We start from the raw sequence: 23744 nt of genomic DNA, 5'->3' as shown, positions 1-23744 counted from the left end.
ATATCTCTCATCCATTCATATTTGTAAACGGCCAGCCACTCTTCATCTCTCCTTCTCTGTAGGATCTGCATGTATTCGTTCCTTCTCTGTAGGATCTGCATGTATTCATTCATGGCTGGCTAGAGCTGTCTGTACTTATACCCCAAATGAGTGAAATACAAGCTGCAGTAATTCTTCCCAAATTGCTTTCTTACAGGAAGGCCACTGTCATCTACTGTGACAACATATCAACTGTATATTTATCTCAAAACCCAGTCCATCATCGACGAATGAAGCATGTTGAACTGGACATTCACTTTGTCAGGGAGAAGGTAGCACTTGGTCAATTCAGAGTTCTGCAGATTCCAACTCGGCATCAACTAGCTGACATAATGACCAAGGGATTGCCAACACCTCTGTTTACAGAGTTTAAGTCTAGTTTATGCATTCGGACAATCGATGCTCAAACTCCGGGGGGGTGTCAACGAACAAGTATAGGCTAGCTAGGATAGCTCTCATCCGTTCATATTTGTAAACGGCCAGCCACTCTCCACCTCTCCTTCTCTGTAGGATCTGCATGTATTCATTCCTTCTCTGTAGGATCTGTATGTATTCATTCGTGGCTGACCAAAGCTGTGCTCCTATACTTATACCTCTAATGAGTGAAATACAAGCTGCGGTCATTCTTCCCAAATTGCTTTCTTACATCAAGAACCTACAGTTGTCTTGCACGCGTCACGCCCGGCGGAGCTCGGAGCTGGTGTTTCCTAGTTGACCATGAAGAAAGGGTTGAGAGGACGAGGGTCACCGGCACCGCAGGTGAAGACGAAGGCGACCGACAAACGAGCTCCAGAAAGCACCTCTCCTGTCACGCCGTTGCGAGCGAAGCAGTGGAGAGGATAAGGATAAGCAGAGCGTTCGGCTGGTCAGGTTTTGGCTGGTTTTGGATGATTTTGGATGGTTGAATAGTATTCTATGAGAGAGAATAAGCTAAAACAAACTGAAACAAGCGGAAACGAGCCGAGACCCTACCAGCCGAACGCCATGAAGGACCGAGAAGACTCTACTGGAGTGGAGCAGTGAAGATTTGATGCCTATATTTTTTAGTAGGTGGGCCCCACATGAATCTAAATCCATTTCAAATAAGAGGGTGTTAAGAACTGTTCCACGAACTCTGCTCCATAAACTCTATCGTGGAGCAGCTCCGTAAAAAACTAGAGTTTATAGAACATCTCTTTAGGTGATCTCATAACTCTACTATTTTTTCTCGAACAGAGTGTGTGGAGGTGAAACCGTTTAACTAAAAAAATATAAAGCGGAGATGAAAAACATAGAGCAAGCAATTTCAAACACACCCTAAATCCCAAACAAGGGATTGGGATACAAGCCTCTAACCTTTACCCATTTCCACCGAGCCATATCTTTTTTTCCTTTCCAGACTGCCATCCAGACGCCACCAGGAGAGGACGCTGATTTATTTTATTTAACATTTAACACATAAGATCCACTGTATGGCTTCTATGGTTATAAAGACAAATAAAGTTGAAGTCATCGAAACTATATACGATCAACCTTGTTTTATAAGTTTCACTTATGATTCATCTTTTATGTTTAAGTCATTGATCAAACTTGTTTTATAAGCTTCACTTATGATTCATCTTTTTTGGTCATGTTCGCTTGTTGGTTTCAGCCAGGGCTTATCAGTCATGGTACAGTGTTTTTCTCTCACAATAAACCAGCATCAGTCGAACTTATCAGCCGAGAAACCAACCATCGAACATGCTATTTATGTTTTAGTCATTCTTAGGTACATGGAACCTATTGAAAATCACGGTTGCAGCACACTTTTTAAAGACTTGACAAACCAGAACAATGTAGGTAACTACTGGTCCTTGTATATGTTTCATTGCTTTTGTAACATCTTCATCAATAAGAGGGATGGGGATATTGATGAAGATGTTAGCCATAGAATCAAAGCCGGATGGATGAAGTGGCGGCAAGCGTCTGGTGTCCTATGTGACAAAAGGGTACCACAGAAGCTAAAAGGCAAGTTTTATAGGACGGCGATTAGACCTGCTATGTTGTATGGTGCAGAATGTTGGCCTATGAAAAGACGACATATTCAACAGCTAAGTGTCGCGGAAATGCGTATGTTGCGTTGGATTTGCGGTCATAGAAGGGATCGAGTTCGGAACGATGATATACGTGAGAGATTAGGGGTAGCGCCAATTGAAGAAAAGCTTGTCCAACACCGGTTGAGATGGTTTGGACATGTGCAACGGAGACCTCCAGATGCACCGGTGCGTAGTGGAATCCTAAGTCAGGATAGTAATGTGAAGAGAGGCAGAGGAAGACCGAAGTTGACTTGGGTAGAGGCAATAAAAGGAGACTTAAAAGGATGGAATATACCCAAAGACTTAGCCTTAGATAGGAGTGCTTGGAAGACAGCTATTCACGTGCCTGAACCTTGATTGCTTCTGTTGGGTTTCAACTCTAGCCGACCCCAACTTGTTTGGGACTTAAAGGCTTTGTTGTTGTTGTTGTTGTATATAAGTAAATGAATTAATTACGGTTTCTTTTTTACTTTGATATTGTTACAAATTACAAATCAGGTGGCAAAATGGATCCATGTGTGTGTAATTTGAATTATGAATACATGACAGTGAATGGTGCCATGTGTGTGTAATTTGAATTATGAATCAGGATGTTGCAAAAATGTGTGTGTAGGTGACGTTAGATATACTTCCACTTCAATGAGAAGATCTTGGAGACAACCGACGCAATCATTATGCCGATGACATGGCTGCATGCTTAGACTGCCACGCATGGCGACAGTGTATACGCTGCAGGCCCACATATTGAGCATGCGGGAGCTGGACTACATCAACAGATGTAATGGACTGCATCAATTGAGGTTGGGATGTTGAAAGAAGTTGTATTGGCATTAGCAAAGACCACCTGAGAGCTATTGGTTTTTTGACTTCTCAAAGAAAACAAAGAACTTTTTTTTGGTGGCGGTAGGTTTGCTCTTCAGTTTCTTTGTGATGTTTGTTTGCCTGGAGTGACACTAAAATCGTTCTTGTCAAATAAGACTATCTTTTTTTTGTTAGTGATCAAACAATTACGAACTTTGTTTTTTGGATTAAATTGAATGTCACTTTAACATCAGTATTTAATTTCACAGTATTGTTATCTTAGGTCAGTCTCAATGAAAGTTTCATGCGCATTAAATAAGATAATGTGGCATAGTTTAAATGAAGAGAGAGATGAAAATAATTTCATGAGATGGAATTAGTTTTATGAGGATGAAACTTGTTTACACTGAGTTTTGGAAACAGAGCCACGAAACTCCACTAAGACTGGCCTTATCGTGCGATCCGTGTGTTTTTAGCACAAAAGTTTAGCTGTCTCGTAGCAACGTACAGGCACGCTACCTAGTAAATTAGATAAGAATGTAACAACCATATCATTTGCAACGCTGGCGCTAGTCTTCATATAATTTTTTGTGATAGGCTCACATCGGTTTCTTCTTATATATTATGATAAAGTTAAGAGCATTTCAAGAGTCTTTCTTAAACCCACTCTCTAGGAGCATCTATAATAGTATTTCTTAAACTCACTTTCTGAATTATTATTTGAAGAGCTATTTAAATAAAAATTGTTCTCTATATCTTTTCACCCGTCAACAACTTTTCTATATCTTGTGCGCACTCCAGAGAGCCTACCCCACTCTGCCTAGCGAGAAATCTAGAACAAAGGATATCAATATTTAGAGATGTAACTAAAAAAGTTGTTGGAGGGTGTTTTTGCATCAAAATCTCTATTCATATCAATTAGGAAGGATATGAAAAGGCTCTCGGAGTTGCTGTAAATCCTTTTTTGAGAGTCATTTGAATAAAAATCGCTCTCTGTATCTTTCTACGTTCCAACAACTTATCAATATCTTGTGCGTACTTCGTAAAGTCATCTATGCTCTCTTTGTCTAGCAAGAAACATGGAATCGAGGGTAACAATATTTGAAGATCTAATTAAAAAGCTGATTGAGAACTTTTTTTACCAAATTATCTATTCTCGACTCCTGTCAATACAAAAGGATATAAAGATATTCTTGAAGTTACTCTAAAAGGTAGAACTCTCTCAAAATGGATAAGAAACATTCCATTCCTATTTTCCGTGCTAGTTGGCTTTTAGTGCGAGCTCTTAAAGCTACTCTCTCTATTCCAAATTACAAGTCATTCTAGCTTTCTTGGAGAGTCAATGTATTTTAAGTTTAACCAAAATTATATAAAGATTTATGACATCAAATAGGTATACAATGAATAATCTAATGATACTTGGTATCATAAATACAGTTCCATGTTTAGGAGAAATTTATTCCAACATCATGTGCATGACAAAAAAATGTTACAGATTTGGGAGCAAAAATTCTCATGACATATTTGTGTAAAATAAAAATTTATAAATTAATCAGAACATAAATTTAAAAGACTGATAACAATTTACTAGGCGAGCGAGAAAAAAGGGGAAAAGGGTTTAACTAGTGGATAATGAAAAAATAGAGATGATTATTAGTGGCAATATAGTTATTAGAAGCAAGAGAGAGAGAGAGAGAGAGAGAGAGAGAGAGAGAGAGAGAGAGAGAGAGAAGAGCCAAATGAACCAGTTTCTTGGGCTGCTCTCACCGAACTAGCGTAGTCATGCGCTTGCGCCTGCAGGAAATAAAAAAAAAAGAAATCGGCCCAATAGCCATGGCCCATGGAAGAATTCTTTTTTGTGACTGGACCATGGAAGAATTGCTCTCCTGCGTTTACACCTGTTTTTCTTCCCCCGTCCCCCTCGCCTATACGCTCCCCATTCGACCGTTTTCTGCATCTACGGAGCATCGGAGCGCCAGTGACCCAGAGTTTCAGGGCGACCGAACACGCCCGCTACCGCCGCCGACCTAGCCCCTGCCCCCAGCTGCCCAGGTCTTCGTCAGACCCTTTGCCGGCGACGAGCACCCACCACACCAGGTATGCCCGCCCCTCTCTTCCCTTCTTTGTGTGCAAAACTGAGCCCGAACGGCCGAAACCTAGGTTAAGGTATTTGGCTATCTGTATTCGGATCTGATCTAATCACAAGTGTAAGTGTATGCATGTATTATGCCTATTAACTTTGTTTTTTGGGCAAAAATCATGGTCTGTACATTGTACAATGCCTTTTATTGGATCCGCCCCTGGATGTTCTGTTGACAGATAGGCAGATAGCGCACCCTTGATTCTGAGGTTGGCATGACCTCGCACGAACAGTAGTTATGGTTTGGCTCAGCGCATATGTTTGGAATCAATCGCAGTTGGCTTGTTGGTACTGGGCATAATCCATTATTCCAAGATTGTCAGTTTCAAGGTCATGGTCTTCATGTGGGAATGGGATATTTGGCTTGTGATTACTCCTGCCGTCAATTTGTAGTTTGTTGTTGCTGCTGTTAGGATTCAAAGCTTCACAACTGGTATTCCAAGAAAATATGGCTTTAGTCACGGGAAGTTAGATCATGGTGTAAATTTAAAATTCATTCTGCATTCGTTGTTTCCTATGCTTTTTCATAATGTTTCATTTGCTTTTCAATGCTGGCTTAGCCTTCACCTGTTATTTTCACTCATAACAAAAAATCTTTAATAAATCATTTTTTTGTTGATAAGAATGCACACCACTACCTGATTGTTCCCCTAAATCCTGATAGAATCCTTTTGTTTTCCTTTTCGTTGCAGATATCTGGTCGTCGGTACAGAACTTTAAGTGTAGATTGTGATGTCGGTGCCAATGTATAAGAAACAAAATTCATTGGGCACCCCTGCCCACAAGACAAACCCGTTTGATTCTGATTCTGATTCTGAAGGGCCATCAAGGGCACAGTCTGTCCCAGTACGACGCACCAATCAATCTGTGCAAGAGTTGGAAGATTATGCTATAACCAAAGCACGAGAAACCACACACAAAGTAAATGATTGTGTCAGGGCTGCTGAAGCCATCAGAGAAGATGCTACACAAACCATGCTAACTTTGCACCGTCAAGGTGAGCAGATCATGCGGTCTCATCAAGTAGCAGCTGACATTGAGCAGGACCTTACAGTGGTAAGTTCTCTATCTTTTGATCATTGGATAGCCCAAGTATACAATAGTTGAATAGTACCTTCCAACAACTATTTTATCTCAAAATAAGCTGAACTTCTGTACAATACAATATGTTGGTACCCAATTCAGTCATCAGACACCTTGTCGAAACATTGGCCTTTCAAAATATTTGATGGAGATGCATAGATGTGTACATGACTTGTATAAGTACGTATTTTGATCGACATGCACCTTCATAACAGAAACTGTGCCGAACTATTGTACAGATACATGTTCAGTTATCACACTATGATCTGTAACCAGGGGTGGGCAAATAAAACCGAGACCGAGACTGAAATACCTGAATTTTCAGTCCTCGGGTACTAGTGTGGTTCCAAGTTGGTAGAGACCGAAATTTTTTAGTAGTCTTTGGTCTGCACTGTCGGGTACCTGAACAACCCGATATTTAATCCAACCTCAAGTTTCCAAGCGACACAGAGCTTGTCCCATTCCCCCTCCCACCCACACTAATGCAGTCGAGTTCTGAAAGTATATGAAGTCTGTCTCAACTCTGTTAGTCTGTGCTGTTGCCTATTGCCTCCTGCCAGTCTCTGCTACTTCGTGGAACAAAAGTGCCATGCACTGCTGCTATCATATGTGTTGTCAGCGTATTATAAAGTTTATTTACTAGTACGTGTTTGTGTCGCCAAAGGCCTAATACTGGAGTATGTGTGTACGTGTTCAGCTGTTCCTGCAGAGTACAGACTGCACCGCTGTAGTCCTGTTGACTATTGAAAGCCATCTCGGTTATGACCGAAAGACCGACCCGATAAATCGGGTACCCAATCTTTGAGGGACCGAACTACAACAACAACAACAACAACAACAACAACAAAGCCTTTAAGTCCCAAACAAGTTGGGGTAGGCTAGAGTTGAAACCTAGCAGAAGCAATCAAGGTTCAGGCACGTGAATAGTTGTTTTCCAAGCACTCCTATCTAAGGCTAAGTCTTTGGATATATTCCATCATTCCAGGTCTCCTTTTATTGCCTCTACCCAAGTCAACTTTGGTCTTCCTCTGCCTCTCTTCACGTTACTATCCTGGCTTAGGATTCCACTGCGCACCGGTGCCTCTGGAGGTTTCCGTTGGACATGTCCAAACCATCTTAACCGGTGTTGGACAAGCTTTTCTTCAATTGGTGTTACCCTTAATCTATCACGTATATCATCGTTCCAAACTCGATCCCTTCTTGTATGACCGCAAATCCAACGCAACATACGCATTTCCGCGACACTTTTCGTAGGCCAACATTCTGCACCATACAACATAGCAAGTCTAATCGCCCTCCTATAAAACTTGCCTTTTAAGTTCTGTGGTACCCTTTTGTCACATAGGACATCAGATGTTTGGTGCCACTTCATCCACCCTGCTTTGATTCTATGGCTAACATCTTTATCAATATCCCCGTCTCTCTGTAGCATTGATCCTAAATATCGAAAGGTATCCTTCCTAGGCACTACTTGACCTTCCAAACTAATATCTTCCTCCTCCCGAGTAGTAGTGCCGAAGTCACATCTCATATACTCAATTTGAGGGACCGAACTCCTATGTTAAATTTCGAGTATCGATTCATGAAGACTGAACATTTTTAAAAGCCGAAGAGACCTGACCAAACAGTTGGTCAGGACCGAACACCCAGGCCTATCTGTAACCCTCTTCCACTTTTTGTTTTTGTATTGTGTGAATCACCAATTACTGAGCCAAATCATGCTTGATAATTATCATTCAGAGTGATAACTATATTTGGAATCTTATGATTTAGCACAGCTAAGCATTAATTGGATGGTATTACCGTACATGGTTTTCCTTCTGTTTTGTTGTCACTATTGCCTTGATGATTCATGGGTTCATTTTGAGTTTTTGAGTGAGCTCTACATATATTAGGATGAGTTGTGTTGTTCCTTTCTTTTTAATTCATTATCATGCTATAAATGTTTGGTCTTGCTCAATTCACTGCAATAATATGTCAAAACTTCTGTTGTCTTCAGAGTGAGAAGCTCCTGGGAAGTCTGGGTGGACTATTTTCCAAGTCATGGAGGCCAAAGAGAAATCAACAGATAAAAGGACCAGTCTCAGGAAGTATGTTATTGTAGGCTATAGTTAATTTGTCAGACTTATTTTTTGCTTAGCTAAACCTTTTGAGTTGTGGCAGATAACTATTCTGCGACGACAGCTAACCTCACGGAACAGAGGTGGAAGCTAGGAATTGCCCCAGCACATCAAGAACGTCCCAGTCATGTACAAACCACACCTGTATCTGCAATGGAAAAAATTCAGGTCTGTCTTCAGAATTGACTATGTAGTGTGTGACCCATGGAACCAAGTACTATCTTCTCAACATTTTTTCTTCTAGTTCTTCATCAGAGTTAAACATGGATTTCTTTCTCTCTTTAGGCTGAGAGATCAAAGCAGGATGATGCGCTCTCTGACTTGTGTAGCACATTGGGACAACTCAAGGAAATGGCAGTGGATATGGGCACAGAAATTGACAGGTAATATTGCAGTAGTGACTTTTCTATAGATACCACAGCATACCATTAAGCAAATTGATGCAGAAGACTCTCGGCTGTGCTATCTACTGTGTATACAGTTTGATGGAGTTTTTTTTATCTTGCTTGCAGGCAAAACAAAGCTTTGGTTCCTTTCAGCGACGACGTCGATGAACTGAATTTCAGACTGAAAGGTGCGAATCAACGGGGACGCCGGTTGCTGGGCAAGTGATACTGTGCCAGGAATTCGGGCAGTTTGGAGACCATCGTCTGGACTGCAGGATTAAGAACCTTGTTGTTTCATTACATATTTTAGAGCAAATAGAAAGATCCTTGTTTTTTTTTTGTTTGGGCGTAAAAAAGATCCTTTGTATTGAACTGAGAACATTCGAATTCCAGTGTTGTATAACAAGCAGCCCAAATTTGTTGAGAGAAAGAGAGACCGATATGATTGTGCTTTGTCAAAGTTCAAAACTTATCACCGTTGGCTTCTCATTTCTGTGCAGTTCAGTTTGATTATCTTATTCTTATCGCGCATGAGGTCTTGCTCAAGCTTACAGCTTCTGACAGCGGCAACAAGCATGCCTTGCTTTGCATGGCGCCATGCCCCGTCGCCGTGCTGGTCAGACCAAACACCACCCACCACCTGCTCGATCGAATGTAAAAGATGCTTGGTATATCCGTGTGCCGTTCTTACGGCACATCTTGAATCCTGAGGCCATCAGTCCTGGACGGCTGGCCCTGTACCGCCGTGCAAGCGCTACAACTACAAGATGGAGGTGAGCGCATCTACTCTGTGTGTTTTTGTTCGTTCTTTAGGTGCCGTGCTCGTGAGGTCTCGTGCCTCTTGTACTCAACGCCCGCCTACGTAAAAACCCAGGCCCCGCCGTTGTCACCTTCCTTCTTGCAAGCATCGACCGACGATCGTATTCTTGCACACGGAACGCACCCACCACAACGATTGGGGACTGCAAGTGCTACGAGGGCGCCGGGCAAGCTTACTTTGTGGCCTACACGGAGGCACGGTAGCCGAGCGCGCGGCCGGGCATGTTCCCCGACGACGTCAGGCTCGCGCCGAGCGCGCACCCGCACCGTGTCGTGGCGCGCGCAACGACGACGAAGCCGAGCGGCACCCACGGGCGCGGCGAGCAGCCGAGCGCCGAGTGCGACGGCCTGCCCGTCGTGGCGGCCGGCGCCGGGCAGCGTGTCACGCTGTACGACTCGTTCGAGCTCAACGCGATGGTCGTGCGGCTGAACCGGGTGCTGATCGGGGACGGCGGCGGCGGGGGCGGGGAAGCGAGGCGGCCGCGCAAGGCTGCCGGCAGCTGGCTCAACGCGCCCAAGGTTCTCTTCAGGAAGATCAAGTGCGCGGTCCTTGGCGGCGGCCGGCGTGGCGTCGGCTGACGAGCGGTGTAGCGTCGTTGTTGCTCATCTCCACCTCGGCCTCTACGTGCGCGCGTTGATTTGTGCTGGTCGACGACTCCACGCTGAGGGTTTTATGAGTTGTATCAGTTTATGTATAAAAGCACCTGAAACCAAATAGACTCAAGGAAAGTTTTTTTTTTGACAAACAAAGATTCAAGAAAACTTGTGTCTGGCAAGCTATAGGTCGGAAATTTGTTCCTCTTTTCGTCTTAGATAAGAATAATTATAGAGCGGTGTATCATGCCGTGCGTTGCAACTGGCGAACGAGGCTGGATGGGCAAAGGCAAATGACGGCTGAGCGTGCCGAACTGCAGACCGTCGACGAGGTTGTTCATGGTTTTTCTTTTTTCTTTTTCCATCACTCGCACTGGTGGTCAGATTTGGACAAACAGACAATGCCGACCGGTAGCGAACCCTGAAAACGGGAATATGCGAGCTGGATCGTGAGAATTCCGTTGTCCCGGAATCACGCGACATCAATGCTTGTCCACGTCAGCATCCACGTCGATAACCCTCGACCGGCTGGTTGGCTGGGCTGGGGCTGGCTGGCCGGCGTACGCACATAAACACTGTTTTTAGCCAGAATAGTATTTTTCTCTCACAACAATTAGCCGAAACAGTATTTTTATTTATTTATCAGTCATGCCGAACAGCCCCCGATCCAACGCACACGAAACAAAAACACCTGGATGACGTTGAGGGCCCACGAGTCCGAGAGTCCACATGTCACGGACTTGAGCGCGTCCAATGGGGCGAAGAACTCGCACCGCTATTCGAACGCCTCGGGCGGAGCGCCTCGGAAGAAACTAGCCGTTACGCCTCCAGGCTCCAGCCCCCCAACGTTCCCTTTTCCCATCGCCGCCGCCTCCTCCCCCTCCTCCCTTTTTTTTCTGTTCCCCACCATACGCACGGAAACATCTCGTCGACCCAATCCATCCACCCACAAGGCGGAATCCACGATCCAGTCTGATCCCCCCGCGCGCCGTGCTCTCCATACCCTAGCGATGTCGACGGCGGCGGCCGCGGGTGCCAGGACTCCGACCAAGCCCCAGGCCACCGCATCGGCGGCCAAGACGCTGTCCAAGACGCCATGCCCCTCTCGCGCGCGGTCCTCCCACACATCCGAGAACTCCAACCCCAACATCCCGGGCACGCCGCCTCCCCTGCAGCCGACGCCGTCCAAGCCCGTCCTCAAGTCCCCGGCGGCCGCGGGCGCCAGGTCCACCACCACGAAGAAGAAGCCCTCCACGCCCGCGCCCGCCCCCGCCACGCCGCCGCCGGAGCGGGAGCGGCGATTCCTCGTGGCGAAGAAGGGCACGCGGCGGAGGCGGAACGTCGGGACCATGAGAGGCGGCGGGGGCGGGGGAGAGATCGACTTCGACAAGGTCCGCGAGGCCGCCCGTGAGGCGCTGCGCGCGTCGCAGGGAGAGTTCTTCCGCAAGGAGCTCGCCGCGTCCACCGCCACCGTAGAGGAGCAATTGGGACATGAGGAGGAGGAGGAGGGGAAGCCGGTGGCTGAAGAGGATGTGAAAGGTGGAACATTCGAGGAGCAGCAGGAGGAGGAGACCGACGCGGAGCTGGAGGGGAGCGGCAAGGTTAGGGCGATGAGGACGAAGGCAATGGCAAAGGCGATGACCAGCGTTCCAGATCCTGGCTCTGGCCGCGTCAAGCATATGGTACAGGCCTTCGAGAGCCTACTCAACATCTCCGGCGCCACCTCAGATGCAGAAAGGGCCGGTGAGGGCTCATGGGCACTGCCCGGGTTGCAGCTGTGGAAGGAGAAGCCTGAAGAGGGCGATCTGGGGTTCCCACCAGTGTCGGTGTTCTCTTCGGCTGATTTCCAGAATGCAGGGTCTAATCGACTCTGCTCGTCACTAGATGGAAACACCGACAGGTTGGTTGATGTTGACAAACAAGCACAAGGAAGTGCTTATGATTTTCACTCAAATGCAATTTTCTGATCACAGTTTGTCACCCATTTTAGGTTGAGCTGGGACAGCAGAACATCGGCTGGCGAGCGCAGGGACAGGAGAAGCGTAAGCCTGGCATAGTTTTTAGTTTTTTTGGGTTGGTCATTGTGGAGCATATTCTCATATCTGAATACATTCTTGCTCTCCGACAGTCAGCTGAGTCACTAAGGACCAGAACATCGGCGGGCGGGCGCAGGAGCAGGAGAAACGTAAGCCTGGCATAGGTTTAGTTTCTATTTGGTTTGGGTCATGTTAGAGCATGTTCTAATATCTGAATGCATGCTTGCTCTCTGGCAGTCATCTGAGTCACTAAGGAGCAGCTGGAACAAAAAGCTCAAGGTCACCAGCCAGCATCCATTCAAGTTGAGGACTGAGGTAATAGCGCATCCTCAGTGTTGTCACAGTCATGAGTCATGACTCATGTCCTATAAGTTGACGTACTTTCCTCAGCTAGTTTGTGAAAATTCAGTCACCATGTTCTTTATGACAGCAAAGGGGGAAATTTAAAGAACAACAGTTCGTTCAAAAGGTTCAAGAGATGCTTGTAGAGGAAGAGAAAAAGCGTATTCATATTGCGCAAGGATTGCCATGGACTACCGATGAACCCGAGGTATGTTTAACTAACTTTTCTTGAAAGAGGGCTTGTGTCAACAACTTAGCATATGTCCATGTGACCATAGATTGATTGGGAAATTACTACCTATATGAATGTTCTTATTCTTCTCACGGCAATAGCTTATTTAGGAAAGTCGAAATAGTATCAAAGCTCTATGGAATATAAATATATAATTGCCTGATGTTTCTTTGGGACTGCAAAGTTTTTGTTTGTAGTATCTTGGTAAAATGGCGATTTTTTTACTCATTCTCTCCATTTCAGTGCTTGATAAAGCCTGCAGTCAAAGAAAGAACGGAGCCGATAGACCCTGTTTTGCATAGCGATATGCGTGCACTTGAACGTGCAGAATTTGATCATCATGTGAGCCTCTTAAAAACTCATTTTACATACTTTACTATCTGAGATGTAATACTTTACTATCTGAGATGTAATATCAATGGAGTTAATTGATGTACCTAATATATTTAATCATGTTCGTTTTGAGAATTTAGGTTTTGGAGAGGAACACGTTCGCTGAGCAACAAAGGCTAGAATGGGAAAGGCAACAGGAATTAGAGGAAGAAGAAAGGATTAGGCAACTGAGGAGGACTGAGCTGATTCCTAAAGCTCAACCCATGCCATACTTTGACCGCCCCTTCATCCCCAAAAGGTGATGACCAAGTTATATTTTGACTCACTACAGGCTCGACAAGTTATCTTTTTTGTAACCTTTCACAGTGCTGTTGGTTTACCTCAATACTTGAGAGATGTATTGTCATTTACACAACTAACGGTTAATTTTTGATCCGTTTTATCTGCATAGGTCGACAAAACCGACTACAGTTCCTGTGGAACCGAAATTCCATCTCAGGCCAGAAAAGCTATCCTGGTGAGTTTTTAGTGTCAAAAGATATAACTAAGCTGACATATTTGTGCATTAAACTTGTTTCCCGAGCCCTGTATTTATTTATCTGTGCAAAGCATGCTCACCATGCTTGATTATGTGTCAATGGTGGCTGACAGTTACTGTCGACAGCGATGTATGGAGCTTGGAAAGCTGAATCCTCAACAGCAGTGCCAACATCCACTATGGAAATCGAGAAATGCAGAGCATCGACACACATGATCCAACAATTGTTTCCACCTGTCCTCGTCTTATTCATTCTTGAGTAGTCTTCTCCTTCAGTGGCGGATGTGGGATGCGGGATAAGGGGGGGCTAAAACAATAGAGATGTTGATTTGCACGAAGATTTAACGGTGAAATCAAGCTTTTGCCACAGTAATTAGCATTGAAATCAAGAAATTAGGGGGGGCTGGAGCCCCCCCCCAGCCCCCCCTTTGGATCCGCCACTGTTCTCCTTCCATATGTGAAGAAATTGCTATCAGGCGTGTTTTTCTAGCTTTGCTTGGATCGCCTCGCCTCTAAGTTCTGTTATGTACATGCATATGCAAAATCGCTGGCTCTGTGCTTCAGATGCAATCCCACCAAGGTTGAAAATTTGTTGTCCAAGAAACTGATAAAGAAATTCAAAGATGAATTTCGGTGGTATATTATTGACTTCAGTATTGGTTCTTGCCCGCTAGGCATGAGAGGCCGCGCCCTGTTCTCTTGAGCTACTTTTCAGCCATGGAAGAGTGTTTTTTTCTCACAACATTTCAGCATAAGCTAAATTTCAGCATAAGCGAGTAGTCCCAGTGTGCTTTTATATGGAATAGTGAGTAATCTGTTGCTGATTTGGTGGTGTATGTGCAGAAGTGTTTTTTATGTGAAACAATATGTGCAGAAGTGTAGCAAACTGATACTTTGAACAATTCAATTTCTGCACTCTAACGTGTTCATTTGATGTACACTCAATTCCTCGGGCGAACATAACTGTTTTATGAGCAACACAAACCGTTTATGACCCAAATTTCAGCGAAACGAGCAGGGCTATAACTGGGAAAAAAACTTGTTGAGCAAGATGCATTGACTGGATTCATTCAATCTGTGTTAGATTAGGCCCAGCCTGCTCAGGCACGGCCGAGGCTTTCAGAGCAACCATCTTTTTTTTTTTTTTTGGCGACGCAGAGCAACCATCATGTTTAGCTTAATCAGTCTTCATTCCGCGAGAGCGAGACGCTTCAATAGCCTCTTCTCTATGACACGTGGGTCCCCCGTAAGCTAAGCTACGCGCACCAGGGCTTCTCTTTCCGCCCTTGGCAGCCAGGCATCTTCTCCACCCTCTCTCTATTTCTCCTCCCCTTCTCCCGATCCATCCGAGCCCAAACCCTAGTCCAGCCAGATCTCCGCCTCCGCCGCCGCCGGCGAGAGCACCGCATCAGATCCGCCGCGATGGCGTTCCGCCGCATCCTATCCACCGCGGTGCGCCGCCGCTCGGCCGTCGCCGCCGCCGCGGCCGGGAACGCTCGCGAGGCCTCCACGGCCGTCGCCGCGGCGCCCGGCGTGCTCGCCCCCGACGCGACCCCGGTGCGCGCTCCCGTGATGCCGTATGACCGCATCGCCGAGGCCGTCAACGCCAGGCTCCGGCGGCTCGAGCACCCGGACCCGCGCTTCCTCCGCTACGCCAGCCCCGTGCCGTCCCACGCCGACCACACGGCCATCCTTGCGGCGCCGGAGACCCGGGTCACCACGCTGCCCAACGGCCTGCGCGTCGCCACGGAGTCGTCCCTCGCCGCGCGCACGGCTACGGTCGGCGTGTGGATCGATGCGGGCAGCAGGTACGAGAACGAAGAGGCGGCCGGCGTCGCGCATTTTGTCGAGCACATGCTGTTCAAGGGCACGGGGAAGCGCAGCGCCGCGCAGCTGGAGCAGGAGATCGAGGACATGGGTGGCCACCTCAACGCGTACACGTCGCGGGAGCAGACGACCTACTACGCCAAGGTGCTTGACAAGGACGTGCCCCGTGCGATGGAGGTCCTCGCGGACATCCTGCAGAACTCTAATCTCGACCAGAAACGCATTGAAAGTGAGCGCGAAGTGATCCTACGAGAGATGCAGGAGGTATGCACCCTGATTTGTAGTCTTGTAGATATCTGTTTATTCAAAGTTCTCATTTTTGTGCTTTGTAAGTTTATCAGCCATGTTAAACTTTTTATCGAGACAATTTTTGTCATCTTAAAGTAGCTGGTTTTATTTACCTCAGATAAGATGCAGTATGTGTTCTATGGTGTGTGATGAATAGATCTTTCTGGTTTGTTGTTAGCAACTTAGCATTTCTACTAATCCTAAAGCTATATCATGAAGAGGACTATGCATTTTGACATAGGAGAATTGTCTGGAAAATTTAGAGTGAGGAAGGGAGGTGAGTAGTCTGCTTGGCATTTGTTCCTCTTAAACTTGCTGAGAAGTTAAAAGAGCCGAGTGAAATATTTTTCCAAGCAGGCAAGGAGATGAAAGAGTTGAATACATCTAGCTGATGCACACATCGTCACTTCATATCAGGGTGTTATCAGTATACCTGAGCCTCTTAAGCAACCTGTTTTGGATCCTTTTGCTCACTATATTTATCAACCCTTAACATCGCTTTTGCTTGTTAGTAATTCTCAATTTGATTAAACAGCCAAGGTGTTCTGTATAGTAAAATCTGTGTGTTCAGTGTTATGAAATTCTTTTAATATAATTGTACTGTCTGTTTCTTCCTTACATAGGTTGAGGGACAGTCTGAGGAAGTTATATTTGATCATCTCCATGCAACTGCATTCCAATATACATCTCTTGGCAGACCAATCCTGGGTTCTGCAGATAATGTCAAATCAATCACCAAAGAGGACCTCGAGAACTACATTGCAACTCATTATACAGCTTCTAGAATGGTACATAATATTTGAAATTTTCATCTGCGACGCATCTGTGCCATTTTATGTTCCTGTTATTGGAGTATGATGAAAGTACCTCTGCATGTTTTCAGGTTATCACTGCTGCAGGTAATGTTAAACATGAAGACATTGTTGAGCAGGCAAAGAAGTTGTTCAATAAGCTATCAACTGACCCTACAACGGCAAACATGTTGGTCGCTAAGGAACCGGCCTCTTTTACTGGTTCTGAGGTGGGTTCTGCAATGTTCGCTCTATACTTAGTTCTGCTATTTGTCATATCTCATCATTGTATGCTTCTCGATAGGTTCGAATCATTGATGATGACATGCCCTTAGCTCAATTTGCTGTTGCTTTCAATGGAGCATCATGGGTAGATCCTGATTCTGTTGCACTGATGGTTATGCAATCAATGCTTGGTTCATGGAACAAGAGTGCTGGTGGAGGAAAGCACATGGGGTAAGTTTCACTCTTTTTTGTCGTTCTTTCTTTTTGCCATCATGTGTACAGGCCTGATCCTCATTTTTCCATATTCTGTTACTGATCATATCTTTGTTATGTTACCCTGCTTTGCTGTTTACAGTTCAGAGCTTGTACAGAGGGTAGCAATCAATGACATTGCTGAGAGTGTAATGGCATTCAACACGAATTACAAGGACACTGGTCTTTTTGGTGTCTATGCTGTTGCTAAGGTTAGTGTTGTATTTCTACCTTTGATATAGTCGACATAAATCATCTGAAATAATATTTTATCCTATACATTTTGTGTAGTCATATATGTCGCCCATATCCGTTGTCATGAAAGAAATGTGTACCCACAGCTATTTTATTTGTTAGAATTCCTTGAATGGTAAGATAAATAAACAGGCCTTAGATACACACTGTCCACATTCTCTAGATTTGTTTGTAGTGTTGTTGTGCCTTTTCTTCATATTAAATTTTCCCAGCTCACACAAACTTGTATCTAAGCGGCCCACAAGGTGTTGCAGCTGGGTCTGTTAGTGACAGCAATGTTGTTGGTACGAATTCTAACACCTTACACTTAGTGGAAACAAGTAATTAGCATTTTGTATTCACCATTGCTCTGATAGCTTTTGATGACCAAAGGTGGTTTCATTCTGAATTTCTGATCTTTATTTAGATACCAAATTGAAGGTCCTTTCTTCTCCGTGTAAACAATAAAAAGAGAGGGAGCTTCGTTTTCTACTTCAATTTAAAATATTGGGCCCCCATCCTGCGTACTTGGTAAATCTACTGTAAAATATTCAAACGAATAAAACTTCTATTTGTATGTTAATGTAGCTTGCCCATCCTGTTGTGAACCTTAATTTTTGCTTATGCAGTGGTACTGTAATCTTGTGATGTTGCTCTTATGCAATAGCATGCCTTCCTTTTCTTGGCGATCATTGATCTTACGTGACCTTGCGAACTTGTTTTTTCAGGCTGATTGCTTGGATGATTTGGCTTTTGCAATTATGCATGAGATGAGCAAATTGTCATATCGGGTTACGGAAGAAGATGCTATCCGTGCACGTAATCAGGTAATGTTCGAAGTTGTTATGGGAGAACATTGTCATGCCCGTATTGTATCTCAGTTTACTCAGACACTGCATGCTACAAAGCATGGTGTATGCTGTTCTCTTTCTTTTGGGCTCGAGAGACAATCGTAGCCTTATGATAATTTTTTCATTGATATGCTGGCATGTGATTCATCCTTAGAAAATTTTCACCCTAGTATCACATGTTCATTGCTTTGTGATGACAATTTCAGCTGAAGTCCTCAATCCAACTCCACCTAGATGGTTCAACTGCTGTTGTCGAGGACATTGGCCGTCAGGTATTATCTTGCTCCATTGTTTTGATGTTTAAAAACAATTATGTTATGCCAAATCTTAGTGCTCAGCACCTTGTACCTTACTTTCGTTCCCCTGTTGTGCCAGCTGCTGACCTATGGCCGGAGAATTCCTACTCCCGAGCTTTTTGCAAGAATAGATGCTGTTGATGCAAGCACTGTGAAGCGGGTTGCAAATCGCTTCATCTTTGATCAGGTTTGCCAACCTAAGCTCTTGTCCTGTAGAATTTTCAGCATCTGTATGATTCCTTCTCTGGTAAAGTGCTAAAAGCAAGCCCAATTTTTCATTGCTTGATTCCAGCTTTCATTATTTAAGATGTACCCTTTTTGTTGTTAATATTTATATCATGCTGTTTTTGTGATAGACCTCTAGTGATAGGAGTGTACTCTGAACGTTTTCATGATGTGCTGCTTATGCCTACCTACTTTGTCATCAGTTTGGGAAAAATAAAACTGTGTTATTTGAATTATTTGATATCAAGCTTGAGAAAACAACATTTCAGTTTGTATTTGTATGCTTTTTGTTTCAGGATGTTGCTATTGCTGCAATGGGACCAATCCAAGGACTTCCTGACTACAACTGGTTCAGACGCCGGACCTACATGCTCCGTTACTAGATCTATCTGTCGGGTGTACCATGTTTACGGTCTGCAGAGACAAGATAAAATTTGCCTCTTTTGGCGTCAGTATATTATAAGGCCTCAGCACTGCACATTACGTGCTGGATGGAGGAATTTTTTGAGAATTTGTTTTATTTCTTGTCTTGTCCAGATCTGTCAATAAATGATAGGCAGGTTCGACTGACGTGGCTGACTTGGGTGGCCACCCGGTGTTGTTTTTTTACAATGAAACATGACCCTTAACGTTCCATTTTTTGTTGGAAGGTTTTACTTTGCCAAATAATTTTATGGACCTGGTTATATGTAAAGTTGGTACAGTTTAGCTTCCTTGTCATACGATGACAACTGAGTAAAGTTGTGATGGGTTGTTTTTCGCACGATCATTTTCGTGGGTTCCATCTAGCATCCATGGGATTTGCTTTCGTGCTGTTCTGGCAAGTTATTGTCGAGGTATACAGGCGGGCTCAGCTTGTGTGCCGGCACCGGAATCTTCAGCCATGCAGCGGCGTTGCAGAAGTTCTTAACTCCTCTCGCTGCCGGCCTCCCCTACCCATCATCCTGTGTTCGTCTACCGAATTTTCTACAATTTGTCCATGATCCCCTGTAAGGCCCCCTTCCGAACACATACTCGTAAAATACAGAACCCTACCAATTTTCATGAAACTATTGGGACGAATAAATAAGACCATCTACAAGAGTTTTCAATAATTCACTCCTAAAAACATATTATAAGAGCATATTTCAATAATTCAATGGTATTTTCATAAATACGATCATCTTCTTCCGGAGAACAAGCACTTACATGGTACCTTTGTCGATCGTCAGCTTGATACTACTTAATCCGGCGATCGATCAACATCGTCATGACTACTGAGCATCTCTTGGAACTTGGATCATCCATTGATGGCCATCGTCATTGATCAGATGGTGACAGAAGCAGCCTTGACGAGGACAGGAGGCAGAAGAACAAGAGGACGGCTAGTGGTTGTGCTTCAGCGCCCTCTCAATGAGCATGTTGACGAAGTTCATGTGCTGCACAGCGTGGCCGGGCGCCGTGAGCACGTTGCGCGTGCCCATCCTGTTGTCCTCCTCCCGCGCCACGTCCGTCATGAGGTTCACCGCCCAGTCCAGCAGCGCCGCCTTGGGCGCCGGCAGCCTGGTGCAACAAAGCCGTGCACAGTCATCCTCCGTCTGGCACCGCGTCACCTCCTCCACCGGCAGTGCGTTCAGCAGCCCACCGGGGAGCTCTCGGAACTATGGTAGGATACTAGGGGCCTGTTTGATATGGAGCGCAGGAGCAGCCAAGGACGCGGCCATGGCGACGGGAGTTGCAGAGGCGGCGGCCGCACGCGCACTTGCACAGCTTGGCTGTAGCGGCGGCGGCCTTGGCATCGGCGGCGAGCCGGCGAACGCGAACAGCGTGCGGAGACCGGACGTACGCCGCTGCGGGAGGTGAGAAGTCGAAACGGATGGGAGGTGACCCGAGCGTGGGCTTTGACGCTGAAGCGAGCCGGGCCGCAGAGAACCGGAACTTTCTTTCGTTTCTCGGAGCCATGAGAGAGAGCGTATTTTGCACCAGGCCGGCCTGGCTCGCGAGTGAGCCCAGGAAATCAAACACGCGAGGTTGCAGCCAGGAGCGCAGGGACACCCCTGGGCTCCATATCAAACAGGCCCTAGGAATCTGGATGAGGCCTGCGATGCATTGCAAGTCGACGTCGTCCAACACGATCACACGACGCCCGAGTTGTTGAGTTGGTCATGGGGAATTGTCGTTGTGACTCGGGCGATGTATTTTTGCGCGCGATGTATTTTTCCACGCAGACGGCTCATTTTTTCCAAGTCAAAAGAATGGGAGGTGATATTAGAGCATCTCTAAAAAAAAAATTCTCCGTATCTTTCCTAAATGCCAGAAATAGAGATTTTGGTGAAAAACTATCATCCAATAGCTTCTCTAAATGGTCATTTAAAGATAGTCATCTTCTATTCCGGATTTTTTCTAGCCAAATATAGAAGACGAGAATGGCTCTACAGAGCGCGCATGAGATATAGAAAAACTATTGGAGAGTGAAAAGATATCGAAAGCGATTTTTATGCAAATGACTCTCCAAATGATGATTTAGAGAATGAGATTTAGAAAGTCTCTTGGGCTTGCTCTTATAAGTTGTTGGAGATGATTTTATTTTCCAATCTTACTAAAATAGTAGATTGGGAGAAACCCTTGGAGATGCCCCCTCTTTACAACACAGACTCGAAAAAATATAGGAATAAAAAAAACTACATAAAAATACATGATTCCAGAATTTTCCATTTCATTGGTAATCCTCTCCAAGGCCATCTTCCCATTTGGTTCATAATACCCTCTAAGGCCATCTTCGGAACACATAATTGTCTGAGGCCATCTTCAGAACGCAGGATTCTCAAAATGCAGGAATAACCATCTTTGCAGCAAAGGATTCTCAAAAAGTCAAAATACAAAATAGCAAAATGCAATTAAAATCCTATAGGAAACCAGAATGTAGAAAAGTTAACTCATGCATATTTTCCTCCAAAAGTTATAGTTCACTCCATATGAATTTCATAGGAATTTGTAAGATTCATTCAATCATTTGTTCTAAAGGCTCTTATAGGAAAATTTCTTTATTTTTTCTCATTGAGCCTAGAACCTCCGAATCTCCACTATATCCACTCTAGTACTCTACCGAATCGTAGCTAAGATCCACTCTATCCTCTGTGACGGAGGGAGTACTTGGCTACTTGCACGCTTTCCCTTCGGATCCTTCTGCAAGCAAAGCTAACCAAACCTGTCTTTAGAGCATCTCCAACACTACCTCGTATCCTTTCCTCATTCATATTTTTTGGAAAAAATTAAAAAAAACTCATCTCCAAGAGTACCCCATATCCCTTCCTCATGTTTTTGCAATTGACAAACAGGCCGGCATCGTGCGTAAAAATGCGCGCACCCTTTCTCGCGCGCCGTTTCCCCGCGCCGTTCGCAATGGCTTGGCTCCTTGCGGCCCTGTGATGATCGCACCGGCAAACAACGGCTCTCTGTCACTGTTCCCATGGAGGATAACGATGAAGAAGAAGACCCATATAGGAGCATCTTCGAGGCACGGCGCGCTCTGTCAAGGTCGATGGTAGGCAGATGTCGCGGCGGTGATGAACCGGCCGCTGGCGCTGCACGACAAGGATTGCTCGTTATGTCGATTCTGCAAGGCCTCGGACTTTGGCACGTACTGATTCCTCTATCGATGAGGTGAGTGAGATGGAGCCCGATGTTGGATGAGTTGGAAATCTCTACACACACCAGAGTGAAAGCATCTAGGCCCTTAGTTGGGTTTCAGTGATTAATGACAATATGAGATTACTATGACTAATGTGTGTTTTATAGAGGCAATTAAGTTAGGTCATGGTAATGACAATTGATTGGGCAATCATGGTTGTCATGCCCCTATGATGGAAATCGTTTTGGTTTTCAAAGGATGAACGACAAGATTAAGGATGGACCAGTTCTAAGTGTCGTTTGGTGTTGAAGAGACACTTAGAGTAGTTAGGACTTTGTTTTTCCTTTGGCCGTACTATTAAGGGGGTATGGACTAGTAGCTTGACCTAGGTGAGTCTAGTGAGTTAGGTGTGGTGCGCGCTTGTCAAATCTAGCACTAGCTAGCTCCGGAGTAGCCCTAAGATCAATTGGGGCAAACTTCATTCACATATGATTTTCAAGTCAGAAGTGAATGGATGGTCAAATGACTGACCGGACGGTGGTCTGGTTGTGATCGGACGCTGAAAGGTGAGTTCGGTCAGTTCATTTGATCAACTGGAGCCATCTGGTTGCGACTGGACGCTGAGTGAAAAGTGACCGGATGCTGGGTGCCTGCGTCCGGTCAACTCTAGAGAGGTTCCAGAGAGGGAGAGTGCTGATCGGACGCATCCGGTTAGTGCTGATCGGACGCTGGTGAAAGGTCCTTGTGTGGTTTTGGTAATTGAGTGACAACCTAGGTGGACTAATCATGTTTATGTGAGATACACATGTGATTAGTCCACAGACACATATGTGTGAGCAACATATGCCATGAAGGTGAAAATAGCTTGGAGATGTTGCAAAGCTCACACATGTAATGATGAAGGAGCTCATTGCACATGAGACATGACATTGAGTCATGTGATCAAGGTGGAGAAGATCAAGACAAGACTTGGCATGATGAACCAGTTGCAAGCGTGAAGGGCAAGTTGGAGGCTTTGGAGCGATGGACCACATGGCGGTGAAGCTTAAGCAAGACTTGGCGCCGATGGACGAAGGCAACGATGAAAAGCAAGTGAAGTCAAGATCGATGAACCAATATGATCACGTGATGATATGAAGTGGATCATATCATTGTTGATCGTGTTGGTGCATGTGTTGCATCGACATTGGAGGAGATGGAATGGAATGCGCAAGGCAAAGGTATAACCTAGGGCATTTCATTTCACCGGTCATAGATGTGTAGAGAAGTTTATGATCGGGTTTAGGATAGATGGTCATACTATCAAGAGGGGCAAACTTGATTGCATATCGGTCATCTAGTGCCACTCGAGTGATCTAACTTTGCATCGTCGCTAGGATTGAGTGGCGTGGCAAGTTGAGTGGCTAATCCTTTGAAAAATAATCATGAAAATGCTAACACACATACACATAGTGGTGTACACTTGGTGGTGTTGGCACATTTACAAAGGAGATGAAGTTGGAGTTGATGTGGATCAACTCGGCGATGGAATGGAGGTGAGAAGGGTTAGGAACTCCACCGACGGAGTATCCACCTGTAGAGTGCGGACAATCCAACGGTGCCATCGACGCCTTGTTCTGAAAAGATAG

The 23744-nt window shown here is 45.2% G+C and overlaps 2 protein-coding genes and 1 pseudogene across 2 annotated transcripts; all 3 read left to right on the top strand.

The window, feature by feature from the left end:
* The first annotated feature begins 4846 nt into the window (after positions 1-4846).
* On the top strand, positions 4847-9052 carry LOC136504136 (SNAP25 homologous protein SNAP32-like). The gene is made up of 6 exons (XM_066499008.1): positions 4847-4991; positions 5727-6090; positions 8117-8207; positions 8281-8405; positions 8523-8620; positions 8750-9052. The coding sequence occupies exons 2-6, from the start codon at positions 5767-5769 to the stop codon at positions 8847-8849; spliced, it is 738 nt and encodes a 245-aa protein (XP_066355105.1). The 5' UTR covers positions 4847-4991; positions 5727-5766; the 3' UTR covers positions 8850-9052.
* A 1912-nt stretch (positions 9053-10964) lies between these two features.
* Positions 10965-14334, top strand: LOC136504128 (microtubule-destabilizing protein 60-like; annotated as a pseudogene).
* A 458-nt stretch (positions 14335-14792) lies between these two features.
* LOC136550153 (probable mitochondrial-processing peptidase subunit beta, mitochondrial) lies at positions 14793-19269 on the top strand. The gene is made up of 9 exons (XM_066541644.1): positions 14793-15608; positions 16256-16420; positions 16516-16653; positions 16728-16879; positions 17004-17112; positions 17863-17961; positions 18192-18257; positions 18361-18468; positions 18803-19269. The coding sequence occupies exons 1-9, from the start codon at positions 14940-14942 to the stop codon at positions 18887-18889; spliced, it is 1593 nt and encodes a 530-aa protein (XP_066397741.1). The 5' UTR covers positions 14793-14939; the 3' UTR covers positions 18890-19269.
* The last annotated feature ends 4475 nt before the right edge of the window (positions 19270-23744 follow it).

The sequence above is a fragment of the Miscanthus floridulus genome, chromosome 1 (genome assembly GCF_019320115.1).
Source record: "Miscanthus floridulus cultivar M001 chromosome 1, ASM1932011v1, whole genome shotgun sequence".
Taxonomy (NCBI): domain Eukaryota; kingdom Viridiplantae; phylum Streptophyta; class Magnoliopsida; order Poales; family Poaceae; genus Miscanthus; species Miscanthus floridulus.
Note: the sequence above shows the minus strand (reverse complement) of the source record. Positions and strands in the feature narration are given on the sequence as shown.

Excerpts from the sequence above, each read along its gene's own strand:
- LOC136504136 (XM_066499008.1), top strand. The coding sequence starts at position 5,767 with ATGTCGGTGCCAATGTATAAGAAACAAAATTCATTGGGCACCCCTGCC. Across the intron at positions 8,208-8,280 it reads AAAAGGACCAGTCTCAGGAA|ATAACTATTCTGCGACGACA; the intron begins GTATGTTATTGT and ends GAGTTGTGGCAG. Across the intron at positions 8,621-8,749 it reads ATGGGCACAGAAATTGACAG|GCAAAACAAAGCTTTGGTTC; the intron begins GTAATATTGCAG and ends TCTTGCTTGCAG.
- LOC136550153 (XM_066541644.1), top strand. The coding sequence starts at position 14,940 with ATGGCGTTCCGCCGCATCCTATCCACCGCGGTGCGCCGCCGCTCGGCC. Across the intron at positions 16,654-16,727 it reads CCTCTTTTACTGGTTCTGAG|GTTCGAATCATTGATGATGA; the intron begins GTGGGTTCTGCA and ends GCTTCTCGATAG. Across the intron at positions 17,962-18,191 it reads CTATCCGTGCACGTAATCAG|CTGAAGTCCTCAATCCAACT; the intron begins GTAATGTTCGAA and ends TGACAATTTCAG.